Raw genomic sequence first — 19,342 nt, 5'->3', positions numbered from 1 at the left:
ATTTATTCCATTTGCCAATTGATTAAGAATTAAAAGGCAACTACTTTTGATCACATGCACTAATTTGGAGGGAAAGGGGGTAAAGGATCTAAAAACTTCTCCCACTGGGGTGAACACATAAAAAATAGGAGATTTGGGGATCCTCTGCCACACATTTCTTCAATCTGAATTCTTTTTAATACACCAGTTTGTGCATTTTCTCCATTAGTTCATGTTGTAATTATTTTTTAATGTTGTTGAAATGCATGTTCGAAATGTTGAGGAGGACGTGTCCCCTGTATGCACCCTGAAATCTACACTTATGTTTGCAGTGCACTATCCTGAAACTCCAATCAACATGCAAATCAGTCCCTGAGTGACCAACAGTGACCTTATCTAAATAAACACTGATATCGTAATTTGTGCTGTTACAGTGATCAATATCTCAGGTTTGAAATTCAAAATCTCTTAATCTGCCAGACATTTGTGTTGATGGGGCATCAGCCTCATCTACAGCCATTATCTGATCAATAGCTCTCACACTGTTAGCGATGCCACAAGTGGATGTGTCTCCCCTGATTTAGCATTTACAACACACTCATTACAAAACACACACATCAACTAATCACTGTTGCTTTGTTTATTTCCTGCTCCTTATCAAAGGCATGTATCAATCTGATCAAGAGCTTTACATCATAAAGGAACGACACTGATTTTTAATACAGGACACAAATGCCTGAGATGTAAATGAAATATAACAACATGTCACTGTAAAAAACTAAACTTTTAAATTCCTTATTAGTCTCTGTTGTGACACTTAAAATGAAGGGTTAACTGTCATAAAAGCTACAAAAATGTTAAACAGTGATACACAAAGCAGCAAATGAGTTATTAACATGTCATTATGGTCACTATTTGTAGGTTGCCTCTGTTTTTAAATTCCACATAAAATAAGAAAAGAAAAGGAGTGATCATTGATCTGTTCCCTGGGCAAAAAGGTTTGTGAAAAAATAAAAAAAAATAAAAAATAAAAAAAATTAATGCCACCTTGTGGTTGTAGGCGATGCTTGCACCCAAAAGAAAAAAATCACTAATACGCAAATGTCATAACACAGTGGAATAAATGTCTTTATTGCACATTCATCACAGAAATCAAATTTTTGGTACAGCAATGCTTTGCAAAACTAACAGCATTAAACACAGTGCAACATGCCAGAAAATGGCAACATAGAAACAATGCATCAGTATAAAAGGCTTATTTAGTACTAAAAATAAAATAACCCTCAAATTTATACATAAGTGTACATCCCTTGATATAGTTTGCCTGCTATGATCAGTATTTGATATTTACATACATAAGCCCCACCAAACACACAAAGCAACAGTGATTTTGTCCCTGGATATTTTAAGTGCATTACTGACCACAGTTGTGTTTATACACAGTGTTAGAGTCCCTTCATCAGTTCAGTCCACCTACAACCACGAGACCAAGTGCAAGCAAGACCAGCAGCGTCTTTATGGAACCTTCAGTTCTTGGCGCTGCAGCAGGAAAGACAAGGAATTGAGAGAGTGGGACAGGAAATAAGAGGCATGAGGGACATGATAAGTACATGATAAAATGATGTCCAATTTGGTTACATTGAGTTTTACTACAAAATCTGCAAAATGCACAGCCTGAGTCAAAACATAACCTGTGTGTCTTTATTATTATTATTTTTTAATTAACATGCACTGCCTTTAGACACTAGCACGATCACAAAGAACGTATCAGCTGCGCTACATCTTACAACAGCGTCACAGCTCTAAAGGAATGCCTGAAGCAGACAATGTTTTTTTATTCTTCTTCCAATACTCAATAGTAACTAAACAAACATAGATAACATTTGGCATAACATTCCACATCCATTACATCACAGCAGAGTCGAGGAAAGTCCAAACCCTACTTCCCTTTGGCCTGTGCTGAACTAGACAAGAAAAAAATGAAAGGTATGCCAGAATAGATCAAAATATCAATCGTCTAAAAGGACCATTACAGTGTTTATGCATGTTTTAGCCAGAGCAAATAATTCTATGTCTAGTCATGCTGCCATACTAAAAATTTAGATGTACTTTATTTTGTCTGCTTTTATTCATTTCTATGTGAAATGTATTATCACACTCTTAAACAATGCTTGAGTTACTTTGAATCTGTTATGTGTTTGCATGATATTTGTTTCATACAGTTACTGCTGTTGTCATTTTAACAATTAAAGCCACTTTGTGTAGAATTCTAAGCATCTTTCTAAATTTTCCTGGTGATTTAAGCTTTCGATTAGGTTGGGTTAAAAGTATGCTGAATTGAATTGGCTTTGTAATGGATCTACATTTAATATTGTGTAATCACAATGGAGTACTGATGGTGATACTTTTAATGTGCCTGCTGACTGCTATCTGGTTTTGTGGATGAGGGCGACATGTGATAATGAAGTTAATTTTTTGTTTTTGTTTTTATTTTTTTAAATTGTGCCCCATCTTTGACAATCTCAACTCATCATTGCCTTCTTTAGATCTGGAAGTGAGTTTACATTGTGTACGTTTGTTGTGGTTATCACACCTGTCAAAAGCTGGTTACCAGGTTGCCCATTTGAAGTTAACTATCCTGAAACTGCAATCAGTATTAGCAAATCAATGATTGAGTGATCAACAGTGACCCTAAATACTATGGAAATAAACACTGATATGGTAATGTGTGCTGATACAGTGATTTTAGATTAAAGGTTTGAAATTCAAATTCACTTTTAATCTGTCAGCCTGTAAAACCTTTCATTGGATCTATCAACAGCCATTAACTCAGCAATTGATCACACTTTGCCAGAAATACCCCAATGGGGTGTGTCCTGATTTCATTTTTAACCCTGTGCACTGTGAAGTCTTCCAATAACTCGTGCATCATTTGGTCAAGAAAACAGATGCATATCCTTACCATGTGAGGGTTTTTCTGGAACTGAAAAAGACAAAAAACAAGAACTTAGGCTAACACTCTCAAACAGAACAACAATAGTTAACTTCACTAAAAACTACAACATGGTATGCCTGGAATAAAAATGAAACAAGACTTTAGAAAAAAAAACCTAATTGAAACGATATTGTGTGCTTTCAAAACTGACTATAATGAAAGAAAAACATACAGGAAATGTTTTTGTCTTTGTCAATTTGGTCAAATGTATCAACACAAAAGCATGAGGAGGCATTGGTGTATGTTTATTGAGAAAGGGATGTCGACATGACTGTTAGACAACTGCTTTGGTAAGGTGAAGTGTTTATATCGAAACACCTACACATACTCCTTGAATCTTACCCGTGACATATACCCCTGTATTATGATGAAAAAAAAAAGAGACTAAAATTGATACCGAGGTTAATAAAAACTAAAGTAAAACTAAAGATGTTTGAACAAACAAAAAAAAAAAAACGAAAGCGAAACATGCAAATCCACTCTGAAACTTAAACAAAAGTAAACTGAATAGAAAAAAAATGAAAAATACAAAACTATAGTGACTCTGGTGCATACACACCTTCAATGGTGAAAGTGGTCTCCATGCCAGCATGGATGTGGTCAGTCACGTGGCAGTGGAGCAACCAAGTCCCTGGGTTCCCGGCAACCATCTCTACAGTCTGGAAAGTCCCAGGGAAGAGATCAAAGACATCTGCACGGTGCACACGGTCGGTCTACACACACACACAGCACAAACATCACAGCAAAGAGGAACATAAAAAAGGAAATGAACACTGAGTGAAGAAACTTTTCCTCTGTACATGTAGTGGTGCTCATGACAATGAAGACAACGCCTCATTTCACAAATGCAATCTCCGACTTAATGCAAACAGACCAGGTCTCGCTGTGTCAGTATGAAAGGATGGGACATTTGTTTGTATATAAATAATTTGCCTGGTAATTATGTATAATAATAGGCTCTTGTTGTGGTGGTGAGGGTTACCTTGTAGGTAAAAGTCTCAGCATGGAAGTGAACGGTGTGCATGTCCACTTCGTTGCCCATGCCCAGTAGATACCAGTCAACCTTTTGGCCCCGGAACATCACCAAACCATGGAGGTTACCGTACAGCTTACCATTGATCCCTTCAACAGACACATTCACACCATCACACCATGGAATCAGACAAAGGCATGCAGACAGAAGTGTGACAGGAAAACCATAATTCAGACTTCCTCTTAGAACATAAAACCATAAAAAAGGAGCATGCTCTGCTGATTTGACTTCATGGTATTTTGTGTTCTGAGCAAAATGCAGCCTCTTAATTTGGGGATGAACTGTCCCTTTAAATTATACAAGTAATTGTCAGTTCTACTCTACCTATGTTTGCATCTTCGTTTTGTTTTTTTTGTCCAATTCCATGCAGCTCTTCCTGCTGGGATGACCCCAGTTTTCTCATCATTATAAATCTCAGCTTCATGAAAAGGACAGTTTGACTATTAGTGCCTCCCTCTCTTCTAATCTCTTACCGTGCATCATGTTACTCTCCGCAAACTCTTCGTCAGGCACGAAGGTATTGGGATTGACACCGAGGTATGTTCTGATGTTGTCTTTCAAGTACCAGGACTGGTTTTCGTCATGCACCATAAAGAGTAGCGCAAACTCCTTCTCTACATCGCCCCTCTGTCTGTCGGGCCCCTCGCCGTGCTGCAGAGTCCCAGGCCTGCATATCACCAGAGGCCCAAGAAGACCACTGTACAGATCCTGAAAACAAACAAATAAAGTAACACTGTCACAAACATCTACAATTCAACTTCTACCCATTTAAAACACTTTCTCTTGCTCTCATTACTCCCCTGGCAAGACATTTGATCCTTCTAAATTTGAAGCAGTGTACTCCTCCGTCCTTTTTTCATTGAATAAAGGATGTTATGTATTTCTTAAAGCTAGAAAAAATCAAATATTAAAAAATATGTTTATTTATTTATTCTCTTCCTTTGTTCAAAAGACAATTTTCCCCTCTCTTTCTACTTTTTTTTAGAGTAATTAATACAATTATTTAATGATGTTATGTTTTCCCACCTTCACCCGAATGTATTTTGTAACCTATAATTCTGTGGGTGGGTGGGCAGGGTGGTAGGGAGGGAATGGTTGGGGGATGAATGGATGAAATGAAGACAAATATACATGTCTCAGACCCTTTTTTGTGGAATAAAGACTCTGAAAATCAATACAACATATTTACAAAGCAAAAACAACAACAAAAAAAACCACTTTCTTTTTACAGCAACACTGTGATTCGCATGCTTGTTAAAGAAGAATTTTGTACCTTAATGAAATCAACATTGGAGTAGTAGGCATAAGAGATACAGTTAGGATCTGAGACCCCTGGACCAGACCTTTCAGGAACATCCCACGTCAGCTCGATTATGTGACCTGACAGAAAGAGAAAAAACACATATAAATCCTACTGCCTCTGAGGCTAGGTTTTCTAGGATTTTTAGTGTGCACCTTTTAATAGAAAGCAACAGCATATATTATGTCTTTTCAAATTTGATTCTCACCAGGTTTGACAGGAATGTGAGCCCCGCTGGCCTTCACTCCATGGGCGCTAATTGAGTATGGCCGACTGGCTTTGTTCTTGAATGTGATCACAATCTGCTCTCCTACCTCTGCTTTGATTACTGGACCTACAGAGAAAAAGTAAAAGTCTTCTTCTGTCTTTTCTTGGTTTAAAAAATCAAAAACAGCATAAAGAGCAGCTGAGCTTACCCATAATTCCCAAATGTTCTTGGTTGGGCTGCCTTTTCTTCTGAACTTTGAAGGTCTCGTCGGTGTATTCTCTGTACACCACCTTCTTATAGCGCGGGCCGATTCTGTTTTTCCCTTTCCCCACAAATATAGTCCCTGGACTGGGAGACGTACCAATTTGCTTCCATTAACAAACAGTAATAAGTTACGCCACTAATCACAGGCTCTAACACTGAAAAACATCATCCTACTATTATCTTACTCACACACCTGTCCTCGAATGTGGCATGGTGTTTCTCCAGCTCCCATTGTCTCGAAGGTGAATAGTCCCACTCTATTTCTTCAGCACTGATAAAATACTGCACAATCTTGGTTGGCCCTCCTGTGTGTGTGAGCTTCAGTTTGTGTTGCGGGCAGAGATTCACTTTGTACTGCTGCCTCATGCCAGCTGAGAAGTGGTCTGTTACTCTGCAGCTCACCTCATACACACCTGACAGAGGGATGAAAAGAGGTTAAGGGTTAGGACACATGATGACTCTGGATATGTTTGTGGCTTGACCACAGATGCTGACATTTACAGCTGAAACATACGAATACCAAAGCATTTGTACTGCACCTCTATGAGTACACTTTAGTGGATTATCTGGGATGGTTGTACTTTCAGTTTCTCACAACATCAAACTCTTCGTTCCTGGTATCTTTTAATGCACATTTTGTATGGGCAAAAGCAAAATTAAATCTAATGTAATTTCTTGTGATGATGCTTCGACTAGCAAAAGTGTCATTGACTCGAACTTGAAACAAACAAACAACGAAAAAATTGTGTTTTTTCTTTTTTTCTTTTTCTTGCAAAGCTTGGCTTTTTTTTGGCTAGAAAATAACATACTTTTTTTCTCCCTGTGTGCTGACTTGTGGTTTTCAGTTCGTTGCAAATATTTGCATGTTTGGTAAGATTGAAACGTCCTCCTGCACATACAAAAAAAGTGTTTTGCTTTTTGTTACTTCATGTGGATGATGGAGCTTCATTGTACAGAGTGGCCTAAGTCCAGAGATTAAAATTTCACATCTGCATATTTATGGATTCTGGACTCTTTAAGCGTGGATGGAATTTTAAATCAATAAAAAGTTTATTGAACCTTTTTGTGGGAAAAACAGACACAAATTATTATTTATAGCAGATTATTCTTCTATGTCTTAAAACATGTCTGGAGATGATTATAAACCGTTACTTTAAAGGAACAGTTCACCCCCGAATCAAAAATACATAACCACAGTCAGATTTATACACTATTCCCTGTCCCCTCTTGTATTAAACTGTATTCACAATATTTTATCCTGATGTTGAAAACTACTGCTTCTAGTATTTGAAGTACATGATTTTGTGGAACAGTATTTTCTTTTCTATACCTAAAAACTAAAAAAAACAAAACAAACAAAAACAGGTTGTAATGCCATGTAGTGGTCTAGATTTGCAGATTTTTGTGGAATTTTCCTCTATCTAAGCTGGGAAATGAAGCCCTTCAACAGATCTCAGGATACTGTAAATAATACAAATACTGCATGTAGTTTTGACATTTCCTGTTTGTACTGTAGTTACTGATGTTTCCTGTTGGTAATGGTGTACACGTCACCGGAAAACATTCACACAAGGTTATCTAAATATGTTTATAAAGAACAAAACTGTCTGTCAAACAAAACCTGAAGTGCGGATGAACGCTGACAATGTGTGCAAGGAAAGGGATGTGGTTTCAGCCCAGTGAGTGTTTGTGACTGTGTGAGATTAACCTGGAGCGTTTGGCTGCATGTCGGCAGTAGCAGTGGTGTGAGGGAACAGGCTGATAGTGTCACGTGTTGTGCTCTGCTTCTTGAAGGTGTTCCCCTCGAAATAAACGCCATGGATGTCCACCTCTGTACCCAGCCCAAAGGTGTACCACCGAACCCTGTCCCCGGCACACATCTCCAGTCCGCGAAGGTTCCCATACATTAATCCGTTTACAGCTGTAATACAATGGAACATTTAAATGGAAAACAAGAAATGGAACTAAAAAAGCTGGTAATAATGGTATGTGAGCTAAAGTATCCATTTAAATAATATTTAATATAAAATACACAGTGAGGTAAAACACTCTTTGCTTACCATGCATCAAATTGCTCTCCTCAAAGTCCTCGTCTTCTGTGTTTGTCTCATTGGTGCCAAAAGAATCAATATTTTCCTTCAAATACCAGCTCATGTTTTCATCCATGACAGAAAACATTAGGAAGAACTCCTTATCCAGACCCTCCTGTGGGCACACACAGTAACAACAAGATATGTAGGGGTCGCAAATTACACTTAACAGTATAAAAACTCAAAATGTATTACACTGCTTTAAATGCCAATGCCTGACTGTTAAAGATCTAAATTGTTTTGTTGCTACATTTAATTGTTATATTTACTGTTTAAAGCCTTTTAAATGTAATTATTTCCTGCATTTCTGAAAGTGTGTGTGAGTGGATAATAAAGCAGCACCTGGGTTCCGTTATCCCTAAGCGTTCCCTTCTTGCACACAAGCAGAGGTCCCACCAATCCAGCGTTGGTGTCCTTGGCGGGATCAGTGGCAGAGTAGTACAGGTAGGGGATACAGGGAGAATCAGATGAAGAAGGACCCTCTAGTACCTGCCAGGTGTAGGTAAAGTTCTCCCCTGGACTGACGTGAGAGCCTGGCTTGTCAACACCTGCAGTGTTGCACACAAAGTAACTGTTTAGAAATAGGCTCTTGAAGTCGAAACTCAATGCCTATAAATTGAGCTGTTTTTCTTTTTTAATTTGAGGCATTCTGAAATTCAAACACATTCTACACAGTCCGTGCGTGACTTATTTTTTAGTTGATTTGATCAATTAAGTCATGCTTTTTGGAGTTGTAAAGATATGTTCATCCCTTCCTGCTAAATCTTTCAGGAAGAATTCATACAGATAAGGAAAAGGCACAGACAGGAATATTTTCTTTAGTCTGTAAGCAATAGACATGCAAATGTATGCCTCTGTCAATCTGAGTTGTTAACAATCCGCTGTTAGGGGTGCAGCTCTGAAACTGGCTACTTCCTCACCGTCCTCATAGCTGCTTCCCTGAAATTGTTTCTCATAGTGCAGGCCATGAGGCTGGATACTGTAGTTTCTATCAGCTTTATTTAGGAATGTCACTCTGAGTGTGTCTCCTTCCTCTGCCCTCAGGACTGGACCTGCATAAATACAGAAGAACATTAAACATTGTGACAAGACAAGAGGTGTTGAGAGAAAATTAGTGGACACCAGTTTCCAGTTAAAATAAAGATACAAAACAGGGAGATGTTTTGCCAAATCTAAAAATTAGAGGCCTTACCCAACATCCCTAAGTGTGTAGATTCAGGTGTTTGCGGCTTTAGGGTGGTGAAGGTACTGTCCATGTACTCTTTGTACACTACTTTCATGTAATTTCCTCCGAGCCTTCCACCATCAGTCCCAAAAAACGTCTCTGATGCACTATGAGAGCAGAGGAAGGGGTGTGGGTGTGGTAGGAAGGAACTGAAGCATTTGTCACTATAAGCTGATGGCGGCAGAGAAGGAGTTACATGGATTGCAATGAATGTACAGCCTGGATAAAGAGGTGGTGTGTAATTTCTTACTAAAGAAAAGTGAACAGAGCAAACAGCTATGCCTGACAGAGGACTTTCAGTGTGTGAGGTTAGGGAACAATAACAAAGACACAATAACAACTGAGTCACTGCTCCACTATCCACACTGTTTACTCTAAACACCACAAAACTGCCTCACCACAGGAGCATGTATAATCGTGAGCGTGTATAATCAGCCATGTCCAGAGGCCACAGACAGGCAACTCTCTTCAGAGGTCTTTCAAACCTTAGGAATAGTCCACCTCTTAATCAAATAATGATCATCTACAGAGTCTGTAGGCTCCCATCATTATTTCTCCAAAACTACTCTGGTTGTACTTTATCAATGCAAATACTACACAGGGAATATCCCATGTTATGTGTGTGGAGACATTTGATGGATATTTTAACTTCTTCTTACAAAGATTTGGGCTTGGGTGGTATGATGGTAATAAAAAAAAGATACCACAAAGCAAAGAGAGCTTTGGTCTAGTTGTAATTATCTTGTTCTAACAAAAAATTAAGACATAGTTTCAGTTAGTTAAAAAATGTCAATTTTAGGATCCTTGGAACTATTAAAAGATGACTTCAGGATGACCATCCTTACATTTTACAAAAGCTGTCAACCTTTCAACAACTCTGACCATATTAGGCACAGACATAAGCTAAATGGAGCTGACCCCAGATAACTTAAATAGCTAAAAAGCTGATATGCAACTACACGGGCCTCCTGTTACCACTGATTAGGTTGGAAGTAGCAGTATGTCACACTGAATTTGAGTAAGTGCCTGCCCACCTGCCGGCTTTAATGAGGGGCACATCATTGATCAGATCCTTTCCTGATGGACCATAATTCCACAAAACTTTCACTGCTGCCAGGTAGTAGTTCCTCACAACACCACCCATCAACGTGGAGCCGGCCTCACTGTCACATGCGTGCACTTCATAGAAAGCCTGCATCCCAGCTGGAAAAGATCAAAAAAGAGACATGCACAAACATTACACAGACCATAATTCACATGTACAAAAACCTTTAGAGCATCAGAAAAATCAACAATTCAAAAGGGCCAGATTTAATGGTCTATAAAATAATTAATATTCCGGGGTTCAGTTAACACTTTCAACTTCCTTATCTGTTGCTTTAGCATGCCAAACCCTGTAAGGTCACAGAACATGTAAAACTACCAAAGGTGTGATTTTGTAAATATGCTGTATTTGTATATGTTTCTTTAAAGCCACAGAGATACAAAAAGGCTATTATGGAAAGCTGTGGTATGATACAAAGGTAAGGTACTTCACAAGTGTAAGTAAAATTAATAATATGCTAAACAAGTCTCATGCAGTTCTACAGTAAGTTCAGTGGACTTTGGACAGCCTTAAATTACAAGTCCTGGCATGTTTAGAAGTACAAGCTCTGCTGCAGGAAGACAGATAACATCATGCTTTGACAAAATAACAGAGGTGTACTTCATAATAAAATGCATTCCTCAGTCTCAGAGCATCGAGGTCAAAGGTCACACAGAGGTTAAAGTTCAGGTGCCCTACCCTGTAGGTGGTCATTAACCTGGCAGGTCAGCAACCACTTTCCTGTTGCTTTCGGGACCATCTCAGCTGTGGCAAACGTGGCCGGGAACAGGCTGAGGACGTCGGTGCGGTGGCCACGGTCCAGCAGTGTATTCCCATGGAAGAAGGCAGAATGGATGTCCACCTCGTTTCCCATGCCAAACAAATGCCAGGCTACTGCACGGTGCTGGCATAACTTGATTCCGGGCAGGTTACCAAACATGAAGCCATTAATAGCTGTCACACAGAGAGAAGTCCAGACAGAGGTTAGAGGAAAAGACAAAGAGAACAAACTTCACTAAGCCTCATGCTTGTGACAGTTCACCCCAAAATCAAAAAATACATATTTTTCATCTTAGTTATAGTGCTATTTCTCAGTCTGGATTGTTTTTTGTGTGAGTTGCTAAGTGTTGGAGCTATTGGCCGTAAAAATGTCTCTTAAATATTGTGAAATTTATGGCCCTCGGCTTAAAGTGTTCAAGAGGGCAAAAAAAACATAAATAAATAAATACAATTAAAAACTCAGTAGGAATGTGTGTTTCCAGATATCATGACCTAGTAACTCGAGATTTTCCACAGACCTCGTTTCATGTAGGAACTAATTTCTCTCCGCTAAACTGCATCCGTCAACCTTGTCACCACGCAAAAGGAAGTGTGCATCTACTACTAGTTCACCTAACACCATTCCACTAGCTAACATTACAGCTAAGCTGAGGAGGACACCATTGATGTTTACATCACAAGCATGAGGCTCTCATCCATGAGTAGATAGATGCATGCTCTCTTCTTCGTGGTGACACAGTTGACGGATGCAGTTAAGTAGAAAGAAAATAGTTCCTACATGTAACTGCTCACAACAAGGTCTGTTGATTATCTTGGGTAACTGGGGCATGATTTCTGAAAAGAGACGTTGCTGTTCATTTTTTAAAATCTATTTTCTGACACCTTGAGCACCACAAGCCAAGTGCCATCTAGTTTTATTTTATTGGAGAGAAGGCAGACATCTCTAGGGCCAATATCTTCAGTACTCGGCAACTCACACAACAACAACCTAGACTGATAAACCGCACTACAGGTAAAAGGAAAAAATAAATATATTTGATTTTAGGGTGAACAGGCCTTTTAAATCTTGTTTGATACACTTTGAGGAATTAGTCATTTAAAGTGATGAGTAACTCACATAGAAAAATGAAACAATGTAAGGGCTACGGGATGCAGGGGAGGTGATAGAAAATGAGATTAACATTTAGAAATTTTGTGAAAAACCTCATTTAACAATAAATAATATTCTTGTTGTCAATCAGTTTACAATCTCTCTCTCACCATGCATCAGATTTGACTCCTCAAAGTCTGGGTCTTCTTCATCAACTCCAGCTGGATCAGAGCAGATCTTAATGTTGTCCTCAAGGTACCAGCTCAGGTTTTCATCCACCACACTGAACATTAGGAAGACATCCTGGTCCACATCATTTCGGGCTGACTCTATGACCGACCCGGGCTTTCTCTGACCCTGGACTAGATCGTTAGTCTCCTTCAAGATTCCTGCGCTCACAGAGAAAGATGACACATAGAAAAACATGCAGGATGGAGGTTAAAAATGTAACACATCCATGTACTTAAGCAAAGATAAAGGAGAATTTAATCTTTGTTTTTCCACCATGTCAGCATTTCTTCATTTCAGCATGTCAGTCGTTCTCACACATTCCCAGCATATTTGTTTTTCTCATGCAGCGTTTTGTCATTGACAGTTTTCATTGCAGTCATTAAGGGCTTAGGCTAGGGAGTGTTGCTGTATTTCATTTTTTTAAGCATCGGAGTGAGGAAGCCCTTGGCAGTTGTGATTATTACCGAACAAGGTAAAAAATTCATTCAAAGAAACATGTTCCTAGAATGTAATCAAATGTCTACAGACCTTTTTTGCATGTGAGCAGAGCCCCGATGAGGCCTGAGGCGATGTCCTTGGGGGCATCCACATGGGAGTGGTAGACCCAGGTCAGACAGTTGGCATCGTCACCCGTGGGGGCAAATTCTGGCCTGACCTCCCAGCGGTAGGTGTAGCTGCCTCCTGGAGGAACAGAGTCGTCCTCCTTCAGCTTGTTTGATGTCCCATCTGGATAGAGCGCCCCTGGTAGACAAATACAAGTTGTTTATGCTGAGATTTTTCTGATTCCTCTGAAGTTTAAAGAGAACTTGAGCCCTGGCGCTTTCACTTTTGGTCAGCAGAAAATAACACCATGATCTCACAATTCTTGGCCTTAACTGATTCATTAAATAAGTATAATAAGCACATTCTTCAATGGAGGTTTCAATACAGTTCAATAGTTTAGTGTCATTGTTATAAGAAAACAACAGTAACATTAGAGCAATCCCAGATATGTCATTGATTCTTCAAAAAAACACAGCATCCCAAATCGAGGTCATATCCATTTCCTCCATGGGTCTTATCTCTGTTAAGCTTTCAGCCTCCACGTGTGTAAGTGATCTATAACCTCATAAATGATCTCAGTCTTAGTAATAGATGTAACGGGTACACTGACCTCTGTACCAATATGTGCTCATCACATGATGTGTTTTCACACAGAATTGGCAGATTTGACCAAATTTATGTCTCCATGTGTTGACACCCTTCCCCTCCCTCTTCCATTTTTGACATTTTTGAGGTTTAATCTGACTCATAGATCAGTGCAAATCCCCTGTTAAAGAAGGGGATCAGCAGGCATAATCTGTTTACAGAGGAAAAAATAAATTTTAGTTTCAGTTTCAGTATGCCTCTGGAAATTCCAGAGGTAGGATGCCTCTCCCCCAGATGAGGGGGCCCCCTCCCCCCTCATGTATAAGAAAGACCAGCAAAGTTCATAATACTCAGGAACCAAAACCTCCATAAAAGTGAAAATGTGCTGTGTGTCATTTTTTGTACTCACACAGTCCAAACTGGACTATTTTAGTCAGTGTCACATTTGCTAGTCCTTTTGTCATTTTAGCCTGTTAGTTTCTGGTTGTACTTATCCACAGAAAGTATATTACACACAGTAGATGTCAGTCTGCCCCCAGTTTGAAAGAGCAGGCTGTGGAGTCCTACGTGGATACTACGCAATGTACCGCTGTGGAGGGGGCAGCAAGAAAACATATTTAGAGTTATCAGAATCAGCATGCGCTATATTTAGAATATTTCCACGGCTTTCCCTTAACGCCAGACAGTGACTTCCAGTGGTGATTTAACATTGCTTTAAATAGGATCTACTGATTCATTACTGCCTCTCTCATTTAGCTTGCTTGTGTTTTTGCATGACTTTGGCATTTAAAGGATTAGTTCGGGATCATAAAAAGTCACACAATAACACTAACTAACTAACTGACTGAAAGAGCAGTAGACCAGCAGCTCCTGTGTTCAGCAAGCTAAAATGATTGTTTTTCTCAATGGAATTAGGTGACTTTGATGAAAGCATAGATAGACAACTGAAGCTGTTAACAGCTCTCCCATCTTAACAGGCAATCTGACCAAACGGTAAAGCGGTAAAAATACTCTCAATATATATAGCATATATATATATATATAACATACACTTAAATGGATATTACATTTTTAATTGGCTAAAATACTTTTTGCTGCTGGCCCCCACCCACATCAGTGCATTGCTTAGCTTCTGAGGATGCGCTGACTGATATTTACTGACTATGAATAAGTACCCTACACAAATCCATTTAAAAAAAAATCCAAACTATCCCTTTAAAAGTTGTTTTAGCAGAATAGTGTCACTTGTTGAATAAAGCAGAGCCTTTGTGAACAATCAGACTCACTCTTCGGGTATCTGTATCCACATTACTGTCATTCCTGTAACTTAATATATTGTTTTTGTAACTTCTATCAGTGCACCACCTGCCAATCTATTCAGTCAGGGCTGTGGAAAGAGAGAGTTGAGAGTCCTTAATCTCTTTCTGTAGCACTGCATTCAGTATATCATTCAGCATTTATTATTTATAAATTATTTGCAGTCCACTTATTATTACAGCAACTACTAGGTATCATTTTGTATGAGCAGGTGTCCCATTCTGTCTGAGGGGTGTCATAATGGATTTTTCATGTCGTTCTGTGTGTGAACACAGTGCGTGTGTCTCTATGTGCACATGTATGTATTATGTAGCACTATACCCTCTGCGTTCTTCTCATAAAAAACTCCATGAGGATGCATAGAGTAGTTCCTGGACGCAAAGTTCTTCAGGTGGACCACAATGATGTCATCAACCTCAGCTCGCAGTATGGGCCCCAGGAAGCCTAGCCAGGTGGGTCGGGGTGCCAGGTGGCTGAACGTAGCATCTGTGTACTGTCGGAACATAGCCTTCTTATAAACACTGCCGATACGGTGGGGACCTCTTTCCAGGAACACAGACGCGTGCCTGAGATAGAAGTGGAGACAGAGAAGAGTGACAGCAATGACAGCAGTGGCAGCTGGCTAATTATTGTCAAGATACAGACCTAAGCTTACTATACTATTGTATTTAATAAATTAAAAAAAACAAACAGAGGTATTACAAAAAGAGGTAGCAATGGAAATAAATGGGATGCATGCTCAGTAAGATTTCCCAAGCTCTCCGATTGATCTTAGATATTATTTAACTTTTCACTGGCAGACTGTACTAAATATCTGTATAAGACATGAACTATGAGATGAATCCTTTAGCTTCAAATGTAGTGCCGCAGAACAAATTGCACGTGGTCGCAGCTCTCTAACAATTAGACTTGTCATTACTGTGATTACACGTTTCTCTGGGCTAATAACGTGTTACCGGAGCTGTGGTGAATGCAGTTTTGCTTCTGTATATTCAGCCCATAACCAAAGCAACAGGGAGGATGAAAACCATTACGCTTACTTGATTCACAGATGGGTTGTATTGACAACCTTGCTGACAGTCTGATGAATGGGGTTTTCACCGAGCACATGCGCCTATTTTCTAGGTGTGCTTATTTCTGCTTAAACATTAAATAGCAAAATACAAAGAATGAATAGATAATGTAACATTTGGAAAAAAATATAGGTTGTTGCTTTGACTACAGCCAATGTTGCATGAATAAAACTGTATGTGCTTGTGAGTATTTGGTATCATCAGTTACTGACTGTTGGGTAAGTTTCCTGGCTGATAGAGCAGGTCAGGATTTTCCAACATTGTGCAATAGTGCAACAACTGTGGTATGCTTCAGAGTTGTTAAGATATCATTAATGAGGAGATCAAATAAAGTACCTGTCAGGTATTTGGCTAACTTAGAAGAAGAGATAAAGTCAGGTGTCATATATTTGTAGCAGGGCCGTAATGACCAATTTTACATTGGAAGGACCATTTTCAATATATGCGACTCCCTTGGGGTAGCAGTGTCCAGACTCTTTTGAATGGGGGCCAGATTAAATAATGTGAAAATTCCTGGGGGCCAGCTGCTTCTCGCAACATATGAGTTATTAAAAAAAAAACACATAAGAATTACACGAACGCAACTGTTTTATCATTAATTGAAAAAATATTCAACTTTCCACCACTACTGAAAGCAACAGCCCTCGTCAATTTTTGCTTCTTTGCCATGGTCATGTCTGCTACCCAACAGGAAATATCTGACAATAGATAACAATGACTTTGCTTACTTACCATCTGTTTATGGAAACAAATTAGTTTTGCCTACGCAGTTTCTCCTTGGTGCATATCCAAATGTATGATTGTCTGACCATGTGAGGTGACAGAAAATAAATGCAAAGTGATCTTGCTGGATTAACCAATATTATGGTTTTCATAAAGTATATTTTAAAAGACAAGCTGAGGGCCGGTTAAATTTGGTCTGAGGGCCATGTATGTATATATATATATGTGTGTATGTATGTATATATATATATATATATATATATATTACGACACAGCAACTTTGACATCAATGTAATATCACAATATTGTTAGTGTGGTGCAGATTATGCTCTGGCATCTGCGTTTTCTGACTTTATTTCCGCCACTGTAACACATAGCAAAGGCAGCCTCCAATCTCATGACATAAAACAGTCATTCATTGTTAGTGACTCAAGTACTATCATTTTACCTGTGCATCTGCCAGACAGACTGCCAGCAAAGCACACATCACTACCTTCAGAGGTCTAGACACCATCTGTCACACCCTGCCAAGATGACGGACTGTGCAACTTTTTGTTTCGTTATATCTGTATTTAGATTGAGGAACTTGAGTTTTTGTTCCACACTGTTTCTTATAAAAAGTTTACATGTTAGTAATCTCAGCACCCCATGTGTGAACTTCACTGATATGTAATCACATTAATATGATTGCCATCACCATCTGTATACTTGACTATCACAACTCACTCGTCATTTGCGACGTCTTGACCGTTAAGCAGGTTTTTTCCACTTGGTGCGTAATCCCACGAATCCTCAATGATCCCCACATAGTAAACTCTCTCCCTGCCGCGCTTCGCTTCCGCACCGGAGGAGAGAAAGAACAACAAACAACTCGCAAACAGCCTCAAAGTCCGTGCCATGTTCTGCTGATCGCTCCGTGAGATGCCGGGCTGTGTATTTAGCGGGTTTTGGTTCAAGAGGAACAAGTGGAAACCTCCGTAGATCCTCCCATGCGAGTGCGTATCAACAGTCTGCAGTTGGGGCTGCGGCACTTATGAAACTCTGCAAAGGAAAACAGTTGACTTATTCAGCCAGAGAGAGAGACCGCAGTGTTACCGCCTCCTGCGGAGGTATCAGAGTACACGGATAATAACCACTCGGTGTTCTCGCGTTAATTATTGTAAAATGTTATTGAAATCGCCTTCTGGGAAATTAAGATAATTGATCCACTTATGGTAAAATGCACACTCACGCACCATGGGACGTCTGAATTGGCTGTGACCTTAGCATAGAGTGATGAATGAACAGGACAGCCAGCTGGTGTCTGTGACTTTTAAAAATCAGGTTGCTTTGTTTTAATTCACAAATCAACGTTGTGGCACCACTTTTCGATAAGACACCCTAAATAAATTTCTGTGGCTTTATTGGTGGGTAATAAGGAACTGTTCTGTCTTTATCAGACCAAGAGGGTGTGGTGTGACTTTGATTTTGTCTTTTTGTTTATCATGTCATGTCCCCGGAGATACAAATATTTTTCCTTGAGCCTCTCTGAATGAAGGGGGAAAAATGCACGCCCTCCTTCCTCCACAAATAACCACATTTCACAGTTTCTTGTTATGAATAATTATGTGATTTTAGAGTTTTTTTTCAAACAACATGCCTTCCAAACCCACTTGCAGGGTTTAGGGTTCTGAGGTTATGTAAAATAAATACAAAATACAACCATTTAAATTTGAATATAGATATTAAAAAAATTAAGTATCTCTCCCGCTTGCACCACTCCATCTCCTCTCATAAGTGATTAACAGTCCCTAAATTATTTTCAAATGGATTTTTGATCAGTTATAGGCCATTTATGAGAACAATTTTGTGAAAAAATCCCTCTGTCCTGTCTTCTCTATTTGGAGTCAATGAATTAATAATAGTTTATTATCCATGAATCAGGAATAACTTGTAGGTTTCATGACAACAAGTTAAGTTGATACATTTATTTTGGTCCACATTCTTTAGTTTTTGGCAGAGTTCAAGTGTCCTACTGGAGGATAAAGTAGCTGCCAGAGTTCTTATGACTTATACCTGATCTATTGGCATTATGAAATGATTTATCAACCATTAATAAAGTTACTTGTAGTTAACACACCTTTTATGAGTGGTATTCTTCTTTGACTGTAATACCTGAGTCAGTTTATCCTGATAATGAGTAGTTAGCAGCTACATCCCTGCATATTTCAATCCAAAATCTTTGTGTCACTTTACATTAAAGAAAGGAGGCTGACACCTGCTGACCAATACTGAGTAGTACAGCTGTGCCACAGATCAGGGTGGGCCTGTCTGATGGCAGCCTCTGCAGAGTAAATACAGGAAATACTGATAATATACAAACATATTCTAGTCACTCTGCTTTTCTTTCTGGTCACTCCCCTCATTCAGTTAGTTAAGTATGATCCCTGAGCCTTCTATTTCTGATAATCCCTACGAATCTCTGAGTACGATTTGCACCGCAAACACAGCAGTGATGTAGTGTAAAAACGTCAGAAAAAGTGTCCTGTGGTCTTTCATTTTTATTTTCTGTTATATGCTCATAGGTCACCAGGGTCAAGTCTTTCTCAGGAGTCAGTTATGTTTACTTTTTTCTTTTATTGTTGTCTTGCAGCAAAATTTGACCCCACTGCCCCTTACAATCGAGTCCATCAAAAGAGCACATTGTTCCACAAAATCACCAGTAATTTACTCTCAGTCAGGCCCCAGCACAGCCCTTTTCTGTGGGATGGAAACCTCTGGAAATTCAATTTGATGCCTGCTGGCTAATTTCTATATTATAGAAATTTAATTAGAGTAATGAT

The 19,342-nt window shown here is 39.1% G+C and overlaps 1 protein-coding gene across 1 annotated transcript; it reads right to left on the bottom strand.

Annotated features, from left to right (window-relative positions):
• Window positions 1-1,083: 1,083 nt before the first annotated feature.
• hephl1b (hephaestin-like 1b) lies at window positions 1,084-17,560 on the bottom strand. The gene is made up of 20 exons (XM_042499371.2): window positions 17,247-17,560; window positions 15,046-15,290; window positions 12,808-13,020; window positions 12,219-12,437; window positions 10,878-11,132; window positions 10,129-10,297; window positions 9,062-9,201; window positions 8,790-8,921; window positions 8,212-8,417; window positions 7,840-7,984; window positions 7,488-7,700; window positions 5,973-6,192; window positions 5,724-5,863; window positions 5,516-5,641; window positions 5,281-5,387; window positions 4,481-4,715; window positions 3,957-4,096; window positions 3,534-3,687; window positions 2,942-2,962; window positions 1,084-1,518 (listed from the first exon to the last, which is right to left on the bottom strand). The coding sequence occupies exons 1-20, from the start codon at window positions 17,417-17,419 to the stop codon at window positions 1,439-1,441; spliced, it is 3,333 nt and encodes a 1,110-aa protein (XP_042355305.2). The 5' UTR covers window positions 17,420-17,560; the 3' UTR covers window positions 1,084-1,438.
• Window positions 17,561-19,342: the final 1,782 nt, after the last annotated feature.

The sequence above is a fragment of the Plectropomus leopardus genome, chromosome 15, assembly GCF_026936395.1.
Source record: "Plectropomus leopardus strain MGB_pleo_1.0 chromosome 15, ASM2693639v1, whole genome shotgun sequence".
Lineage (NCBI taxonomy): Eukaryota > Metazoa > Chordata > Actinopteri > Perciformes > Serranidae > Plectropomus > Plectropomus leopardus.
This window is presented reverse-complemented; position numbering and strand designations above follow the sequence as displayed.

Excerpts from the sequence above, each read along its gene's own strand:
- hephl1b (XM_042499371.2), bottom strand. The coding sequence starts at position 17,419 with ATGGCACGGACTTTGAGGCTGTTTGCGAGTTGTTTGTTGTTCTTTCTC. Across the intron at positions 5,642-5,723 it reads AGAACATTTGGGAATTATGG|GTCCAGTAATCAAAGCAGAG; the intron begins GTAAGCTCAGCT and ends TTTTCTCTGTAG. Across the intron at positions 3,688-3,956 it reads CTGAGACTTTTACCTACAAG|ACCGACCGTGTGCACCGTGC; the intron begins GTAACCCTCACC and ends GTGTGTGTGTAG.